The 20,285-nt window shown below is 46.7% G+C and overlaps 1 protein-coding gene across 4 annotated transcripts in view; it reads right to left on the bottom strand.

The window, feature by feature from the left end:
- Positions 1-20,285, bottom strand: part of LOC139547721 (E3 ubiquitin-protein ligase RBBP6-like) — a 46,011-nt gene that overhangs the window by 4,582 nt on the left and 21,144 nt on the right. For all 4 annotated transcript variants that reach the window (XM_071356745.1, XM_071356738.1, XM_071356763.1 and 1 more), the window contains 9 exons: positions 16,311-16,420; positions 16,079-16,141; positions 5,651-5,754; positions 4,762-5,465; positions 4,587-4,653; positions 4,327-4,442; positions 3,804-4,157; positions 3,036-3,131; positions 302-2,791 (listed from right to left, as the gene is read on the bottom strand). In XM_071356745.1, coding sequence (XP_071212846.1) covers positions 302-2,791; positions 3,036-3,131; positions 3,804-4,157; positions 4,327-4,442; positions 4,587-4,653; positions 4,762-5,465; positions 5,651-5,754; positions 16,079-16,141; positions 16,311-16,420 — 4,104 coding nt within the window. The remainder of the gene's footprint in view (positions 1-301; positions 2,792-3,035; positions 3,132-3,803; positions 4,158-4,326; positions 4,443-4,586; positions 4,654-4,761; positions 5,466-5,650; positions 5,755-16,078; positions 16,142-16,310; positions 16,421-20,285) is intronic.

The raw sequence follows: 20,285 nt of genomic DNA, 5'->3' as shown, positions 1-20,285 counted from the left end.
CCTGCTCTAGAACTTTGATAGTGTTAATAACTAAAGGAGAAAACTCTAGAACTTTGATAGTGTTAATAACTAAAGGAGAAAACTATAGAACTTTGATAGTGTTAATAACTAAAGGAGAAAACTCTAGAACGTTGATAGTGTTAATAACTAAAGGAGAAAACTCTAGAACGTTGATAGTGTTAATAACTAAAGGAGAAAACTCTAGAACACTGACTGTGGTCTGAAACCACAATGATTGTTGATTAACAACACGGGTCAGTAAAGAACCGTTGGAAGGTCAGAGGTTGAAAGGGCAACTCACCCAGTTGAAGTGACAGAGTGGTCTGATGACTGGTGGACCGTGGGCTCAGAACTCTTTCTGCTGATCTTTCTGGTCTTCCCAGAACCAGAACTCTCCTTCACCGCTGCTGCTGCTCTGTCTTCAGCTACAGTCTCTCTCTGGGTCCCTGCCGCTCGCTCTCCTGTAGAGGCAGGTCTGTCTACGGAGGACGAGGTCTTCTCTCCTCCTCGCTCTCCTTTCTGTTCCCTGGTGGCTGACCTCTCCCTGGACGATGACCTGTCTGTCTTGGCTGACGCTGGTCTCTCTCTCTCCTTGGAGCTCTCAGCTGGTCTCTCTCTCTCAGTGGGCGGAGTGTACTCGCTCTCTGTTCTCTCCCTGGTGACGTCAGGTTTCTTAGCGATGGCCGAGCGTTCCGCGATGGTCATGCGGTCTAGAGAGACTGACCTTCCTCCTACTCCTCCTCCTCTCTCCGGCAAACGTTCCCCTGACGACGGCCTCTCTGACCTAACAGACCTGACCTCTGACCTCTCCCCAGATGACCTCCGCTCCACCATCACCGCCACCCTCTCCATCCCTCCATCCCTCTCTGCTCCTCCTCTCTCGGGAGCAGCCGGTCTCTCTCCAGTAGTGGTGATAGCAGTAGTGGTGATATTAGTAGCTGGAGCTGGTCTCTCCTCTGGGCGGGACATACTGCTGTTCCTCCCCAGGTCTCTGTTCAGTTTGATTCTCCTCTGGGGGAAGGGTTTGACCTGCAGACCCATGAGAGGCCAGATAGACCCCCTGTCACTCTCTCTTCTGCCCGCCTCAGAGCTCCCTGGGGTGGGCAGCAGCCCGTCGCCTCTCCCCTCTCTCCCCAGGTCCATGGAGGAACCAGGCCCGGGGATGGAGATGGAGATGGGATGGAAACGGTCTAGTCTCCCTGTCTGCGAGGTTCCAGGGATGGGGAGCAGACCCTCTCCTCTACCCGTCTCTCTGCATGCCAGGTTCAGGAGGAGGTGAGGCTTGGCTGGAAGTCCTCTCTGGGGGTACGGACCCTCGGCACGGCGGAGCTTAGCCGGGGGGCCCCCCATCCCTCTGTCCATCCCCCTCCCCCTTTCCCTCTCCTCCACTCTCCTCCTCTTCTCTGCTGGGGAGGGAGGTGCAGGCTGGAGGGGGCGACCAGGGAGGCGTACCCCGACACCGTGAATGGGGTCTCTCCTTCCCCCGCGGGGGTCACCCAGGTGTTTAGGGAGGTCGTGGGGGTGAGGGGGGAGGGGGCGGGGCAGGGGTAGTTTAGCCAAACTTCCTCTAACAGTAGGGGTGCTACGCCCCTTCTCTCTCTTGATTGGCTCGTCTGGTTTGACCTTGGATGCTTTGGTTGATTTAGCGGCTGAAGACTCTTTGTTCTTAGAGGCTGCGACCGCCGCCTCTCCTCCTGTCTTTCTCTTAACCTTCTCTCCTTTCACCTTGCCTCCCTTCTCCTTCCTGCTCTTCTCTGACTGGCTGGACGAGGCGGGAGGAGTTTTACCAGACAGCAGCGCTGCCTTATTGGTAGAGACCTTGGTGGAGGTGGGTGGGGCTTTGCTAGGGGTCAGGGTGTGGAGTTCATCCATTGGCTCGTCCCTGACGGGTGTGGCATCACCCCTGTCCAGTGATTGGTTGGCTGAATCCAGCTCCTCCCCGTTCTTCTTCTTCTTCAGTTTCTTCCCTTTCAGAGTTTTAGTTCCGCCCTCTGACGTTTTGGTTCCCCCCTGCGTGCGCTCTTTACTAGCGTCCCCCTGTGTGCGCTCCTTACTTCCATTCCCCCTGACAGAGGCAGAGGGCAGAGCGGACAAGGCGTGGTGAGTTCTGTGGGGTCCGGGAGGTCCCCCTCTCTCACCCCTCCTCACCCGCCCCTGGGGGGAGTAGTCTCTGGGTGGAGGGGAGAGGCGGTCCCTCTCTCTGCTGCCCCGGCCACCGCGGTGGTGCACCGAGGCATGCTGGGTACTGTAGTCTTTGTAGTACTTGTTGTACCAGTCCCTGTACTCTTTCTCCCACTGTCTGTAGCTATCTCTCTCCCAGCGCTCCCTGCCCCCGGGAGACAGGTCAGGTCCACCTTTATGCTCGTAAGGAGGCGGCTCTCGAGGGGGGGGCTTATGGTGACCTCTAACTCCTCCTGGACTCCTGCTCCTCCTGTAGCCCCCCGGGGAGCGAGACCTGGGCCGATAACCCCCTCCTCCTTCAGCTCCGTCTCCTCCTTCCCAGCCCCCACCACCACCACCACCACCTCGGTAAGGCGGAGGGGAGCGAGGAGAGCCGGAGCGACGGTAGCCGTAGGAACGGGAGCGCGAGCGGGACCGCGGCGAGCGGCCGTAGGAGCGGCTGCGTCCCCCCCGGCCTCCGTTGCGTCTGGAGAAGGGGGAGCGTCCGTAAGACCTGGATCGTGAGCGGGAGCGGCTGGGGGTGTACGAGTAAGACCTGGAGCGGGAGCGAGGAGAACGGGATCGGGAGTAGGGGGAACGGCTGAAAGGAGAACGACTGTAGGAACGAGACCTGGGGAGAAGAAGAAAAAAAACCCACTTGATATGTCTGATTAACATCTCTACACAAATCATATCATCTCTGTCCTAGATATCAGAGAATATGGGAGGAAAAAAACCCACTTGATATGTCTGATTACCATCTCTACACAATTCATATCATCTCTGTCCTAGATATCAGAGAATATATCTCTATGAACAGTTCAAGAGGTTTAATAATCCAGGAATATGATCAGATGTCATTGTGTGCGTGTTACCTGGAGTAGGAGCGTCTCCGTCTTTTGGGAGCTGGTCTGTATTCCATCAGCTCTTTGGCAAAGTCTTTAGTGAACTCATCCAGCTTGGACGTTACCCTGGTAACGCAGAGAGACAGGATTGGTCACATCCCATAATACATGTCTGAAGGAAACCTTTGACCAGGTCAATCTCTCTCAGCCACGGAACGCAAGGATTTAGGATACTGGCCAGTCGGGTTACTAGCCCGGGGTAACGTTCCCCCTGCCACTAGCCCGGGGTAACATTCCCCCGCTACTAGCCCAGGGTAACGTTCCCACCGCCACTAGCCCGGGGTAACGTTCCCACCGCCACTAGCCCGGGGTAACGTTCCCACCGCCACTAGCCCGGGGTAACGTTCCCCCCGCCACTAGCCCGGGGTAACGTTCCCCCCGCCACTAGCCCGGGGTAACGTTCCCCCGCTACTAGCCCGGGGTAACATTCCCCCGCTACTAGCCCGGGGTAACATTCCCCCGCTACTAGCCCGGGGTAACGTTCCCCCGCTACTAGCCCGGGGTAACATTCCCCCACTATTAGCCCGGGTAACATTCTGCACCATGCCATGGTGGGCTAGTTTGGCACATCGTCTGCATTTAACACAGGCAGCCATTCAAATGATCAGATCTGAAAAAGATGAGAATTGGGCTGCCTGTGTAAACCGGCCATTGTTTACTATCCCAGTAATGTGAAGGTACCAGCCTCAGGCTAGCAGCCTAGCATCATTACAATGAATGAAATCAGGTGTAACTCACTGGTCCTGTCGGAGTCTCCTCTGTCTGTAGAAGTCCTCCTTGGAGAGGGGGGGTCCGGAGGGTAGGAGGGGCGGGGGGCCCAGCGAGAGGGGCTGGGTGTTGGGAGGGGGAACCCAGGGGGCATTAACCCCCGGAGGCATCTGGCCATGTTGATAGAGGGGCTGGGGAGGGTAGTTAACAGGGGGAGGGGGTCCGGTGGAGTAGGGAGGGGGGTAGGACTGGGGCGGGATGGAGTGGGGGTTGGGGGGAGGGTGGTAGAGGTTAGGGCCCGGGTAGAGGTGAGGGGCTGGGCCCGGGGCAGAAGGAGGGGGGTGGTGTGGGGGTGGAACGTGGTCAGAAAGAGGTCTGTAGGGTCTGGAGGGGGGTGAGAGAGAAGGGGGGGTTACAATTTAGACTTGAGTCATTTAGTAGCTCTCATAGAAAAGGTGACAAAACAGCATTACAGTGGACCTGGTTTTACCAGTTGACCACTATATTCTATAGTCCTGTATTCTACAGTAACCCTGTGTGATCAGTGTCGTACCTGTCCCAAGGTGGTCTGGGTCCTCCTCTGTGGGAATGGGAGGGCTGTGGAGGTGGACCTGATGGGTGGGAGGGCCTTATGGGTGGAGGGTGACCAATCATAGGCATGTGGTATCCCTGGGGAACCAATCAGGAGAGAGAAAGCTCAAGGAAATAAACACAGGAACATTTTAGGAAATGCAAATAAGATCTACAGAGGCTATGACAGGTCATAAGAGTCTTATGTAGCCTCTAAGACAACTAGTAGCAGATGTGTCTCACCTGAGGTCCGCTGTCGGCTGATCTGATTGGTGGCTCTGATATCATGTAAGGCCCCGCCTCCATCTCACTGAGAGAGAAAAAACCCCACCAAATGAATCAGTCAGTTAATCAAATCAGTCAGTCATCAACGGTTGAGACGTGTATCTGTGTGGCGTCCGTAGTCACGGCAACTCACCCTGGCGGCGGCGGCTCGTTGTGATTGGCCAAGTGCCGTGGCTCCGCCCGGTGTGGTTCTGGCGTGGGGTCAGGAGAGATTGACACCTCAGGCGGTCCAATCGGTGGTGTCTGAATGGGCAGGGTTTGTGTCAGGGTGACAGGAGGAGTGAGGGAGGCTGGGGGGCGAGACGTGTTAACCAATAGAGGGTCCTGCTGGCGAGTGTTGGCCAATAGGGGGTCCTGCTGGCGAGCGTTGGCCAATAGGGGGTCCTGCTGGCGAGCGTTGGCCAATAGGGGGTCCTGCTGGCGAGAGCTGGCCAATAGGGGGTCCTGCTGGCGAGCGTTGGCCAATAGGGGGTCCTGCTGGCGAGAGCTGGCCAATAGGGGGTCCTGCTGGCGAGAGCTGGCCAATAGGGGGTCCTGCTGGCGAGAGCTGGCCAATAGGGGGTCCTGCTGGCGACTGTTGGCCAATAGGGGGTCCTGCTGGCGAGCGCTGGCCAATAGGGGGTCCTGCTGGCGACTGTTGGCCAATAGGGGGTCCTGCTGGCGACTGTTGGCCAGTAGGGGGTCCTGCTGGCGACTGTTGGCCAGTAGGGGGTCCTGCTGGCGTGAGCCGAGGGTTCTGAATGGCTGAGGCCGTGCTGGGGGCGGGGCAGACTGCTGCAGGGTTTTGTTTCGTGCTGGTTTGGTGTAACCAGATTCATTCTTAAAGTTATTCACTGCCTGAGGGGAGAGAGAGAGACCGAGAGAGTGGAGAGAGAGGTTTTGAATGAATAAATAAAGCTATAGTGTGTATGAGTGTAGTTTATTTACCGACCGACTGTGTGTGTGTGTGTGTGTGTGTGTGTGTGTGTGTGTGTGTGTGTGTGTGTGTTTTGTATTAATGTGCGCGTCCCTGTGATGTGTACCTGTCGTAGGAACTTGTTCGCGATGAGAGCGTCAGGTGAGACGTCAGACTGTTTGCAGGTGAAACAGGTGTGCTCCTCTGAGTCCAGCAGACTGGTCCTGATACCTAGAGGTTAAATGGTCATACAAAGAGGTTAGAGGTCAGGGGTGAAACAAAGACAGAACTGTTACTTGAGACAATAAGGACTTCCCCAAATACAGAACTGTTACTTGAGACAGTAAGGACTTCCCCAAATACCGAACTGTTACTTGAGACAATAAGGACTTCCCCAAATACCGAACTGTTACTTGAGACAATAAGGACTTCCCCAAATACCGAACTGTTACTTGAGACAATAAGGACTTCCCCAAATACAGAACTGTTACTTGAGACAATAAGGACTTCCCCAAATACAGAACTGTTACTGAGACACTAAGGACTTCCCCAAATACAGAACTGTTACTTGAGACACTAAGGACTTCCCCAAATACAGAACTGTTACTTGAGACAGTAAGGACCCACCTCCCGTTAGCTTTCATGAATCTGCATTTCAAAAACACAGATTAAATAACCTGCATTTTAAAGCATATATTGAAAGGAAACACTGTTGTGTTCCTTCAGGGACTAGTTCACCATCACACTAAATACATGTTGTGTTCCTTCAGGGGACTAGTTCACCATCACACTAAATACATGTTGTGTTCCTTCAGGGGACTAGTTCACCATCACACTAAATACATGTTGTGTTCCTTCAGGGGACTAGTTCACCATCACACTAAATACATGTTGTGTTACTTCAGGGGACTAGTTCACCATCACACTAAATACATGTTGTGTTACTTCAGGGGACTAGTTCACCATCACACTAAATACATGTTGTGTTCCTTCAGGGGACTAGTTCACCATCACACTAAATACATGTTGTGTTCCTTCAGGGGACTAGTTCACCATCACACTAAATACATGTTGTGTTCCTTCAGGGTACTAGTTCACCATCACACTAAATACATGTTGTGTTACTTCAGGGGACTAGTTCACCATCACACTAAATACATGTTGTGTTCCTTCAGGGGACTAGTTCACCATCACACTAAATACATGTTCCTTCAGGGGACTAGTTCACCATCACACTAAATACATGTTGTGTTACTTCAGGGGACTAGTTCACCATCACACTAAATACATGTTGTGTTACTTCAGGGGACTAGTTCACCATCACACTAAATACATGTTGTGTTACTTCAGGGGACTAGTTCACCATCACACTAAATACATGTTGTGTTACTTCAGGGGACTAGTTCACCATCACACTAAATACATGTTGTGTTGCTTCAGGGGACTAGTTCACCATCACACTAAATACATGTTGTGTTGCTTCAGGGGACTAGTTCACCATCACACTAAATACATGTTGTGTTGCTTCAGGGGACTAGTTCACCATCACACTAAATACATGTTGCTTCAGGGGACTAGTTCACCATCACACTAAATACATGTTGTGTTCCTTCAGGGGACTAGTTCACCATCACACTAAATACATGTTGTGTTCCATCAGGGGACTAGTTCACCATCACACTAAATACATGTTGTGTTGCTTCAGGGGACTAGTTCACCATCACACTAAATACATGTTGTGTTACTTCAGGGGACTAGTTCACCATCACACTAAATACATGTTGTGTTACTTCAGGGGACTAGTTCACCATCACACTAAATACATGTTGTGTTACTTCAGGGGACTAGTTCACCATCACACTAAATACATGTTGTGTTCCTTCATGGGACTAGTTCACCATCACACTAAATACATGTTCCTTCAGGGGACTAGTTCACCATCACACTAAATACATGTTGTGTTCCTTCATGGGACTAGTTCACCATCACACTAAATACATGTTGTGTTCCTTCAGGGGACTAGTTCACCATCACACTAAATACATGTTGTGTTCCTTCAGGGGACTAGTTCACCATCACACTAAATACATGTTGTGTTCCTTCAGGGTACTAGTTCACCATCACACTAAATACATGTTGTGTTACTTCAGGGGACTAGTTCACCATCACACTAAATACATGTTGTGTTCCTTCAGGGGACTAGTTCACCATCACACTAAATACATGTTCCTTCAGGGGACTAGTTCACCATCACACTAAATACATGTTGTGTTACTTCAGGGGACTAGTTCACCATCACACTAAATACATGTTCCTTCAGGGGACTAGTTCACCATCACACTAAATACATGTTGTGTTACTTCAGGGGACTAGTTCACCATCACACTAAATACATGTTGTGTTCCTTCAGGGGACTAGTTCACCATCACACTAAATACATGTTGTGTTCCTTCAGGGTACTAGTTCACCATCACACTAAATACATGTTGTGTTGCTTCAGGGGACTAGTTCACCATCACACTAAATACATGTGTTCCTTCATGGGACTAGTTCACCATCACACTAAATACATGTTGTGTTCCTTCAGGGGACTAGTTCACCATCACACTAAATACATGTTGTGTTCCTTCAGGGGACTAGTTCACCATCACACTAAATACATGTTGTGTTCCTTCAGGGGACTAGTTCACCATCACACTAAATACATGTTGTGTTCCTTCAGGGGACTAGTTCACCATCACACTAAATACATGTTGTGTTACTTCAGGGGACTAGTTCACCATCACACTAAATACATGTTGTGTTCCTTCAGGGGACTAGTTCACCATCACACTAAATACATGTTCCTTCAGGGGACTAGTTCACCATCACACTAAATACATGTTGTGTTACTTCAGGGGACTAGTTCACCATCACACTAAATACATGTTGTGTTACTTCAGGGGACTAGTTCACCATCACACTAAATACATGTTGTGTTACTTCAGGGGACTAGTTCACCATCACACTAAATACATGTTGTGTTACTTCAGGGGACTAGTTCACCATCACACTAAATACATGTTGTGTTGCTTCAGGGGACTAGTTCACCATCACACTAAATACATGTTGTGTTGCTTCAGGGGACTAGTTCACCATCACACTAAATACATGTTGTGTTGCTTCAGGGGACTAGTTCACCATCACACTAAATACATGTTGCTTCAGGGGACTAGTTCACCATCACACTAAATACATGTTGTGTTCCATCAGGGGACTAGTTCACCATCACACTAAATACATGTTGTGTTACTTCAGGGGACTAGTTCACCATCACACTAAATACATGTTGTGTTCCTTCAGGGGACTAGTTCACCATCACACTAAATACATGTTGTGTTCCTTCAGGGGACTAGTTCAACATCACACTAAATACATGTTGTGTTGCTTCAGGGGACTAGTTCACCATCACACTAAATACATGTTGTGTTACTTCAGGGGACTAGTTCACCATCACACTAAATACATGTTGTTTCAGGGGACTAGTTCACCATCACACTAAATACATGTTGTTTCAGGGGACTAGTTCACCATCACACTAAATACATGTTACTTCAGGGGACTAGTTCACCATCACACTAAATACATGTTGTGTTCCTTCAGGGGACTAGTTCACCATCACACTAAATACATGTTGTGTTACTTCAGGGGACTAGTTCACCATCACACTAAATACATGTTGTGTTGCTTCAGGGGACTAGTTCACCATCACATTAAATACATGTTGTGTTACTTTAGGGGACTAGTTCACCATCACACTAAATACATGTTGTGTTACTTCAGGGGACTAGTTCACCATCACACTAAATACATGTTGTGTTGTTTCAGGGGACTAGTTCACCATCACACTAAATACATGTTGTGTTGTTTCAGGGGACTAGTTCACCATCACATTAAATACATGTTGTGTTACTTCAGGGGACTAGTTCACCATCACACTAAATACATGTTGTGTTACTTCAGGGGACTAGTTCACCATCACACTAAATACATGTTGTGTTCCTTCAGGGGACTAGTTCACCATCACACTAAATACATGTGTTCCTTCATGGGACTAGTTCACCATCACACTAAATACATGTTGTGTTCCTTCAGGGGACTAGTTCACCATCACACTAAATACATGTTGTGTTGTTTCAGGGGACTAGTTCACCATCACACTAAATACATGTTGTGTTGTTTCAGGGGACTAGTTCACCATCACATTAAATACATGTTGTGTTACTTCAGGGGACTAGTTCACCATCACACTAAATACATGTTGTGTTACTTCAGGGGACTAGTTCACCATCACACTAAATACATGTTGTGTTCCTTCAGGGGACTAGTTCACCATCACACTAAATACATGTGTTCCTTCATGGGACTAGTTCACCATCACACTAAATACATGTTGTGTTCCTTCAGGGGACTAGTTCACCATCACACTAAATACATGTTGTGTTACTTCAGGGGACTAGTTCACCATCACACTAAATACATGTTCCTTCAGGGGACTAGTTCACCATCACACTAAATACATGTTGTGTTCCTTCAGGGGACTAGTTCACCATCACACTAAATACATGTTGTGTTCCTTCAGGGGACTAGTTCACCATCACACTAAATACATGTTGTGTTACTTCAGGGGACTAGTTCACCATCACACTAAATACATGTCGTTTCAGGGGACTAGTTCACCATCACACTAAATACATGTTGTTTCAGGGGACTAGTTCACCATCACACTAAATACATGTTGTGTTCCCTCAGGGGACTAGTTCACCATCACACTAAATACATGTTGTGTTCCTTCAGGGGACTAGTTCACCATCACACTAAATACATGTTGTGTTACTTCAGGGGACTAGTTCACCATCACACTAAATACATGTTGTGTTACTTCAGGGGACTAGTTCACCATCACACTAAATACATGTTGTGTTACTTCAGGGGACTAGTTCACCATCACACTAAATACATGTTGTGTTCCTTCAGGGGACTAGTTCACCATCACACTAAATACATGTTGTGTTACTTCAGGGGACTAGTTCACCATCACACTAAATACATGTTGTGTTACTTCAGGGGACTAGTTCACCATCACACTAAATACATGTTGTGTTCCTTCAGGGGACTAGTTCACCATCACACTAAATACATGTTGTGTTACTTCAGGGGACTAGTTCACCATCACACTAAATACATGTTGTGTTACTTCAGGGGACTAGTTCACCATCACACTAAATACATGTTGTGTTACTTCAGGGGACTAGTTCACCATCACACTAAATACATGTTGTGTTCCTTCAGGGGACTAGTTCACCATCACACTAAATACATGTTGTGTTGCTTCAGGGGACTAGTTCACCATCACACTAAATACATGTTGTGTTACTTCAGTAGAGTGATCAGGGGACCAGTTCACCATCACACTAAATACATGTTCCTTCAGGGGACTAGTTCACCATCACACTAAATACATGTTGTGTTACTTCAGGGGACTAGTTCACCATCACACTAAATACATGTTGTGTTCCTTCAGGGGACTAGTTCACCATCACACTAAATACATGTTGTGTTCCTTCAGGGGACTAGTTCACCATCACACTAAATACATGTTGTGTTCCTTCAGGGGACTAGTTCACCATCACACTAAATACATGTTGTGTTGCTTCAGGGGACTAGTTCACCATCACACTAAATACATGTTGTGTTGCTTCAGGGGACTAGTTCACCATCACACTAAATACATGTTGTGTTACTTCAGGGGACTAGTTCACCATCACACTAAATACATGTTGCTTCAGGGGACTAGTTCACCATCACACTAAATACATGTTGTGTTACTTCAGGGGACTAGTTCACCATCACACTAAATACATGTTGTGTTCCTTCAGGGGACTAGTTCACCATCACACTAAATACATGTTGTGTTGTTTCAGGGGACTAGTTCACCATCACACTAAATACATGTTGTGTTACTTCAGGGGACTAGTTCACCATCACACTAAATACATGTTGTGTTGTTTCAGGGGACTAGTTCACCATCACACTAAATACATGTTGCTTCAGGGGACTAGTTCACCATCACACTAAATACATGTTGTGTTGCTTCAGGGGACTAGTTCACCATCACACTAAATACATGTTGTGTTACTTCAGGGGACTAGTTCACCATCACACTAAATACATGTGTTCCTTCAGGGGACTAGTTCACCATCACACTAAATACATGTTGTGTTACTTCAGGGAACTAGTTTACCATCACACTAAATACATGTTGTGTTCCTTCAGGGGACTAGTTCACCATCACACTAAATACATGTTGTGTTACTTCAGGGGACTAGTTCACCATCACACTAAATACATGTTGTGTTACTTCAGGGGACTAGTTCACCATCACACTAAATACATGTGTTCCTTCAGGGGACTAGTTCACCATCACACTAAATACATGTTGTGTTACTTCAGGGAACTAGTTTACCATCACACTAAATACATGTTGTGTTCCTTCAGGGGACTAGTTCACCATCACACTAAATACATGTTGTGTTACTTCAGGGGACTAGTTCACCATCACACTAAATACATGTTGTGTTCCTTCAGGGGACTAGTTCACCATCACACTAAATACATGTTGTGTTCCTTCAGGGGACTAGTTCACCATCACACTAAATACATGTTGTGTTCCTTCAGGGGACTAGTTCACCATCACACTAAATACATGTTGTGTTCCTTCAGGGGACTAGTTCACCATCACACTAAATACATGTTGTGTTCCTTCAGGGGACTAGTTCACCATCACACTAAATACATGTTGTGTTACTTCAGGGGACTAGTTCACCATCACACTAAATACATGTTACTTCAGGGGACTAGTTCACCATCACACTAAATACATGTTGTGTTACTTCAGGGGACTAGTTCACCATCACACTAAATACATGTTGTGTTCCTTCAGGGGACTAGTTCACCATCACACTAAATACATGTTGTGTTACTTCAGGGGACTAGTTCACCATCACACTAAATACATGTTGTGTTCCTTCAGGGGACTAGTTCACCATCACACTAAATACATGTTGTGTTACTTCAGGGGACTAGTTCACCATCACACTAAATACATGTTGTGTTACTTCAGGGGACTAGTTCACCATCACACTAAATACATGTTGTGTTACTTCAGGGGACTAGTTCACCATCACACTAAATACATGTTGTGTTCCTTCAGGGGACTAGTTCACCATCACACTAAATACATGTTTGCAAAACATTCAAACAGAAAATATCTTTGTTTTCATCCCATGACAACAGAAATGCAACACTATTCGAAGAGCAAGGAACGTTTTGCAAGAGGCCATCAGATGTCTTATTAGCATAGAGAGATTACAGTCAGCTACATTTCCTAATGTTTTGCTTTAAGTTAATCTTGCACGATATTTCTGTGTTAAAAATAAAAATGTTATCCTTGAAAAAAGGCAGAATTCTGACCAAAATATAACGGGAAATGCAATGGACCTCACGATACGATCACGATACTTAGGCACCGATACGATGTGTTTTGCGATTCAATACTGTGATTTTTATTGCGATTTTCGATGTTCCAGACATATTGCTCACCACATGTCTGCTGCTATCGATACAGGAAGATCAGAGGTAGTTTCACAAAGACAATGTTAACTAGCAGCTCAGTGACTGGAAGACAATGTTAACTAGCAGCTCAGTGACTGGAAGACAATGTTAACTAGCAGCTCAGTGACTGGAAGACAATGTTAACTATCAGCTCAGTGACTGGAAGACAATGTTAACTATCAGCTCAGTGACTGGAAGACAATGTTAACTATCAGCTCAGTGACTGGAAGACAATGTTAACTAGCAGCTCAGTGACTGGAAGACAATGTTAACTAGCAGCTCAGTGACTGGAAGACAATGTTAACTATCAGCTCAGTGACTGGAAGACAATGTTAACTATCAGCTCAGTGACTGGAAGACAATGTTAACTATCAGCTCAGTGACTGGAAGACAATGTTAACTAGCAGCTCAGTGACTGGAAGACAATGTTAACTAGCAGCTCAGTGACTGGAAGACAATGTTAACTAGCATTAGCTCAGTGACTGGAAGACAATGTTAACTAGCAGCTCAGTGACTGGAAGACAATGTTAACTATCAGCTCAGTGACTGGAAGACAATGTTAACTAGCAGCTCAGTAACTGGAAGACAATGTTAACTATCAGCTCAGTGACTGGAAGACAATGTTAACTAGCAGCTCAGTGACTAGCAGCTCAGTGACTGGAAGACAATGTTAACTAGCAGCTCAGTGACTGGAAGACAATGTTAACTAGCATTAGCTCAGTGACTGGAAGACAATGTTAACTAGCATCAGCTCAGTGACTGGAAGACAATGTTAACTAGCATCAGCTCAGTGACTGGAAGACAATGTTAACTATCAGCTCAGTGACTGGAAGACAATGTTAACTATCAGCTCAGTGACTGGAAGACAATGTTAACTATCAGCTCAGTGACTGGAAGACAATGTTAACTATCAGCTCAGTGACTGGAAGACAATGTTAACTATCAGCTCAGTGACTGGAAGACAATGTTAACTATCAGCTCAGTGACTGGAAGACAATGTTAACTATCAGCTCAGTGACTGGAAGACAATGTTAACTAGCATCAACTAGCTCAGTGACTGGAAGACAATGTTAACTAGCATCAACTAGCTCAGTGACTGGAAGACAATGTTAACTAGCATCAACTAGCTCAGTGACTGGAAGACAATGTTAACTAGCATCAACTAGCTCAATGACTGGAAGACAATGTTAACTAGCAGCTCAATGACTGGAAGACAACGTTAACTAGCATCAGCTCAGTGACTGGAAGACAACGTTAACTAGCATCAGCTCAGTGACTGGAAGACAACGTTAACTAGCATCAGCTCAGTGACTGGAAGACAATGTTAACTAGCATCAGCTCAGTGACTGGAAGACAATGTTAACTAGCATCAGCTCAGTGACTGGAAGACAATGTTAACTAGCATCAGCTCAGTGACTGGAAGACAATGTTAACTAGCATCAGCTCAGTGACTGGAAGACAATGTTAACTAGCATCAGCTCAGTGACTGGAAGACAACGTTAACTAGCATTAGCTCAGTGACTGGAAGACAACGTTAACTAGCATTAGCTCAGTGACTGGAAGACAATGTTAACTAGCATCAGCTCAGTGACTGGAAGACAACGTTAACTAGCATCAGCTCAGTGACTGGAAGACAATGTTAACTAGCATCAGCTCAGTGACTGGAAGACAATGTTAACTAGCATTAGCTCAGTGACTGGAAGACAATGTTAACTAGCATCAATGACTGGAAGTCTACAGGAACAGCCAGCATCTGTTCATCCCACTCTGGGGAAGTGGGGCCCCCTGGCTCACCGGTTAGTCTGGGGGCCCCCTGGCTCACCGGTTAGTCTGGGGGCGCCCTGGCTCACCGGTTAGTCTGGGGGCGCCCTGGCTCACCGGTTAGTCTGGGGGCCCCCTGGCTCACCGGTTAGTCTGGGGGCCCCCTGGCTCACCGGTTAGTCTGGGGGCCCCCTGGCTCACCGGTTAGTCTGGGGGCCCCCTGGCTCACCGGTTAGTCTGGGGGCCCCCTGGCTCACCGGTTAGTCTGGGGGCCCCCTGGCTCACCGGTTAGTCTGGGGGCCCCCTGGCTCACCGGTTAGTCTGGGGGCCCCCTGGCTCACCGGTTAGTCTGGGGGCCCCCTGGCTCACCGGTTAGTCTGGGGGCCCCCTGGCTCACCGGTTAGTCTGGGGGCGCCCTGGCTCACCGGTTAGTCTGGGGGCGCCCTGGCTCACCGGTTAGTCTGGGGGCGCCCTGGCTCACCGGTTAGTCTGGGGGGCGCCCTGGCTCACCGGTTAGTCTGGGGGCGCCCTGGCTCACCGGTTATTCTGGGGGGCGCCCTGGCTCACCGGTTATTCTGGGGGGCGCCCTGGCTCACCGGTTATTCTGGGGGGCGCCCTGGCTCACCGGTTATTCTGGGGGGCGCCCTGGCTCACCGGTTATTCTGGGGGGCGCCCTGGCTCACCGGTTATTCTGGGGGGCGCCCTGGCTCACCGGTTATTCTGGGGGGCGCCCTGGCTCACCGGTTATTCTGGGGGGCGCCCTGGCTCACCGGTTATTCTGGGGGGCGCCCTGGCTCACCGGTTATTCTGGGGGGCGCCCTGGCTCACCGGTTAGTCTGGGGGCTCCCTGGCTCACCGGTTAGTCTGGGGGCGCCCTGGCTCACCGGTTAGTCTGGGGGCGCCCTGGCTCACCGGTTAGTCTGGGGGCGCCCTGGCTCACCGGTTAGTCTGGGGGCGCCCTGGCTCACCGGTTAGTCTGGGGGCGCCCTGGCTCACCGGTTAGTCTGGGGGCGCCCTGGCTCACCGGTTATTCTGGGGGGCGCCCTGGCTCACTGGTTATTCTGGGGGGCGCCCTGGCTCACCGGTTAGTCTGGGGGGGGGCCTGGGCAAGAAAAGTTTGAAAACTCCTGTGTTAACTCACAGTCGTCGCAGTAGGAGTTACCACAGCAGGGTATGACAACAGCATCACTCATCAGGTCGTTACCTGGAACAGATTAGAAGACAAAAGTGATTCAAAGACGCGTTTCAAAGACATTTTAACAACAAATCGCTGCTCAGATGTAATTTTTTGGTGTTTTGACAAAAGATTTCCTAGTTAAATCAAACCAATAAACAAATTGTATAATTAAATGTAATTATAATGAGTTAATTACAGATGGGGCAGAGCAGCTCATCGGGGATTGGATCAGCCTCATCTTCAGACGATGACGCTTCACGAGGAACAAAGGGGGGACGTTCCTTCTTACCAAGAGCATAGGCCTCCCTGCAACACATTATATTATCTATACTCTCTCCTTCCTACCCAGAACACGAAAACACAAAATGAGCAGAGAATAGAGGGTAGAGGGTAGAGAATGAGTGAGAGAGAAAGAGAGAGAGACAGAGAGAGAGACAGAGAGAGAGACAGAGAGAGAGACAGAGAGAGAGAGACAGAGAGAGAGACAGAGAGAGAGACAGAGAGAGAGACAGAGAGAGACCTGGTGCTGCTGTCTCCCACTAAAGAGGGGTTACAGCAACACCTAGATCATCTTCACAGGTTCTGTCAGACTTGGGCTCTGACCGTTAACCTAAAAAAAACAAATATAATGATATTCCAAAAAAGGTCCGGAAATAAGGATGACAAATATAAATTCTATTTGGACACAGTTCTATTAGAACACACCAAAAACTACACATATCTAGGACTAAATATCAGCAACACAGGTAGCTTTCACATGGCTGTGAATGAGCTGAGAGACAAAGCAAGAAGAGCATTCTATGCCATTAAAAGGAACATCAAAATTGAAATTCCAATTAGAATCTGGCTCAATTTTTCAATCAGTTATAGAACCAATTGCTCTATATGGCAGTGAAGTATGGGGTCCACTCTCTAATAATGAATTTACTAAATGGGACAAACATCCAATTGAAATATTGCATGCAGAGTTTTGCAAGACTGTATTGCAAGTACAAAGAAAAACTCCAAATAACGCATGTAGGGCAGAATTGGGCCAATATCCCCTCCTCATTCGAATAGAAAAAAGAGCCATCAAATTTTACAACCATCTAAAAACAAGTGACCCTAAAACATTCCATCACACAGCTCTACAATGTCAAGAGATGAAACCAGAGAAGAGTCCCCTCAGCCAGCTGGTTCTGAGGCTCAGTTCACCAACCCAACCCAACCCCATAGAGCCTCGGGACAGCCCTCAGAAAATCTGGCCCAACCAAATCATCACAAAACAAAAAGAAAAATATATAACCTATTGGAAAGACACCACAAAAAATCAAAGTAAACTTCAATGCTATTTGTCTCTAAACAGACAGTACATGGTGGCAGACTATCTGACCACTGTGACTGATAGAAAACTGAGGAAAACATTGACTAGGTACAGACTCAGTGAGCACAGTCTGGCTATAGAGACCGGTCGTCACAGACAAACCTGGCTGCCCAGAGAGGACAGGCTGTGCTCACTCTGCTCCAGGGGAGAGGTAGAGACAGAAGTGCATTTCCTACTACACTGTGACAAATACTCAGACCTAAGAGCATATTTCTTTCCCAAAATTATAATTCAATACAAAGAATTTGAAACTATAAAAGATGAAGAAAAATTCAAATATTTGTTGGGTGAAAAGCCAAAATGTGCAGTTTTGGCAGCCAAATATGTGTCCTCCTGCCACAGCCTGAGGGACAGCCAGTGAAAAATGCAAAGTAATGTTGATAATATTTCCCATTTAGCTTAGTTTTGTTTTGTCTTTCGTACCAGGTCATGTGTCTTCTCAGTCATGTTGACACTGGTCTACTACTGTTGCTTTAATGTATTGTTGTTCTGATTAATATTGTTGTTGTAGCTGTTATTAATGGTAATCCCATGTCCACTACTACTATTATTATTACTGTTAGTCCCACCATTTATTTATATATAAATATATATATATTTTGTGTATATATATACATATATATTTTATTTAAATTTTTCGATATGTATACTTTGACAATGTAAGTAATAATAACTTGCCATGTCAATAAAGTCAATTGAATTGAATTGAGAGACAGAGAGAGACAGAGAGAGACAGAGACACAGAGAGAGAGAGAAAGTGAGACACAGAGAGAGACACAGAGAGAGAAAAAGAGAGAGACACAGAGAGGGAGAAAGAGAGACACAGAGAGGGAGAGACACAGAGGGAGAGACACAGAGGGAGAGACACAGAGGGAGAGACACAGAGGGAGAGACACAGAGAGAGACACAGAGAGAGAGAGGGAGAGAGAGACACAGAGAGAGAGGGAGAGAGAGAGACACAGAGAGAGACACAGAGAGGGAGAGAGAGACACAGAGAGGGAGAGAGAGACACAGAGAGGGAGAGAGAGACACAGAGAGGGAGAGACAGAGAGGGAGAGACACAGAGAGAGAAAGAGAGAGAGACACAGAGCGAGAGAAAGAGAGAGAGACACAGAGCGAGAGAAAGAGAGAGAGAAAGAGAGAGACACAGAGAGAGAGAAAGAGAGAGAGAAAGAGAGAGAGACACAGAGAGAGGGAGAGACATTTCATACATTTCAGGCAGAGGGTAAAGTGCTTCTTTGTGGAGATTTCAATGCAAGAACAGGTTCTGAGCCTGACTACACTGATGCGGGAGGTAACCACCACATATTTGGTCACCCCTCCTTGTACAGCAGCCCTATTATAAATAATAGAAACAGTCCTGACCAAATACTGAACAAAAATGGGAAGGAGTTAGTGCATCTCTGTCGAGCCTTAGGCCTGTACATGCTTAATGGTAGAATCAGAGGGGACTCTTTAGGTCAGTTTACTTACTGCTCAGCTCTTGGGACAAGTGTAGTCGATTATGCCATCACGGACATTGACCCCTCCTCCATTAGTGCATTCACTGTCAGACCACAGACACCATTGTCAGATCACAGTCAGATCAACGTGTTTTTGAAGAAATTAACCGGCAATATTCATTCAAAAAAACTGCCCAATAAACTCTTCAACATAAACCAATCATACAGATGGGCTCCAAACAGTGCAGAGGGATTCATTGAAACATTGAACTCAAAAGAAATGATGAACTCTATACAGTTTTTCAATAACTCACAATACCAAAACAATAAAGATGGTGTCAATTCGGCTACTCTAAACATCAACTGCATATTCCAAAAAGCAGCATCGAAAGCAAATTTGAGAAAACCAAAGAAATGCAACATCAGAAACAAAAAACAAAATGTTTCTGACAAATGGTTTGATAATGAATGTAAAACAATTAGAAAACACCTAAGACAAATGTCAAACAAAAAACATAAGCAGCAAAACAACCCAGAGCTACGATATGAATACTTTGAAACTCTGAAACAGTATAAACATACACTGAAACGCAAGAAACTGAATTATACCAACAAGACACTTGATGAAATTGAAAACGCAATTGACCAAAATCAGTTCTGGGACATGTGGAACAATTTAAGCACAACAAAGCCACAAGAATTAGCCATACAAGATGTAGGAATTTGGAAAACTTATTTTGATAATCTATACAAAAACATCCCACAAAAAGACTTAAAACAGAACCAATTAGAAATTAAAGAAAATTTGAAAATCCTTGAATCAGTCATTAAAAATAGCCAAAATCCATTAGATTACCCAATAACCCAACAAGAACTAAATGAAAAGCTCAAATCTATTAAATCAAAGAAGGCTTGTGGTCTAGACAACATCAGAAATGAAATGCTGAAAAACAGCACACCTGAGTTGCAAAATGCTGTGCTTAAATTGTTCAACATGGTACTAACTTCTGTCTGCTTCCCTGATGTCTGGAACCAGGGGCTCATCTCCCCTATCCACAAAAGTGGAGACAAATCAGACCCCAATAATTACAGGGGAATTTGTGTAAACAGTAACTTGGGAAAGGTTTTCTGTAGCATTTTGAATTCAAGAATCCAAACCTTTCTTCAAGAAAAAAATGTAATAACTAAATGTCAAATTGGCTTTCTCCCTAACCATCGCACTACTGACCATATATACACCTTACACACACTAATTAATAAACACGTCCACCAAAAAAAAGAGGGCAAAATCTTTGCTTGCTTTATTGACTTTAAAAAAGCATTTGATTCTATTTGGCACGAAGGGCTATTCTACAAAATTCTACAA

Source organism: Salvelinus alpinus, chromosome 2 (genome assembly GCF_045679555.1).
Source record: "Salvelinus alpinus chromosome 2, SLU_Salpinus.1, whole genome shotgun sequence".
NCBI classification, from domain to species: Eukaryota; Metazoa; Chordata; class Actinopteri; order Salmoniformes; family Salmonidae; genus Salvelinus; species Salvelinus alpinus.
This window is presented reverse-complemented; position numbering and strand designations above follow the sequence as displayed.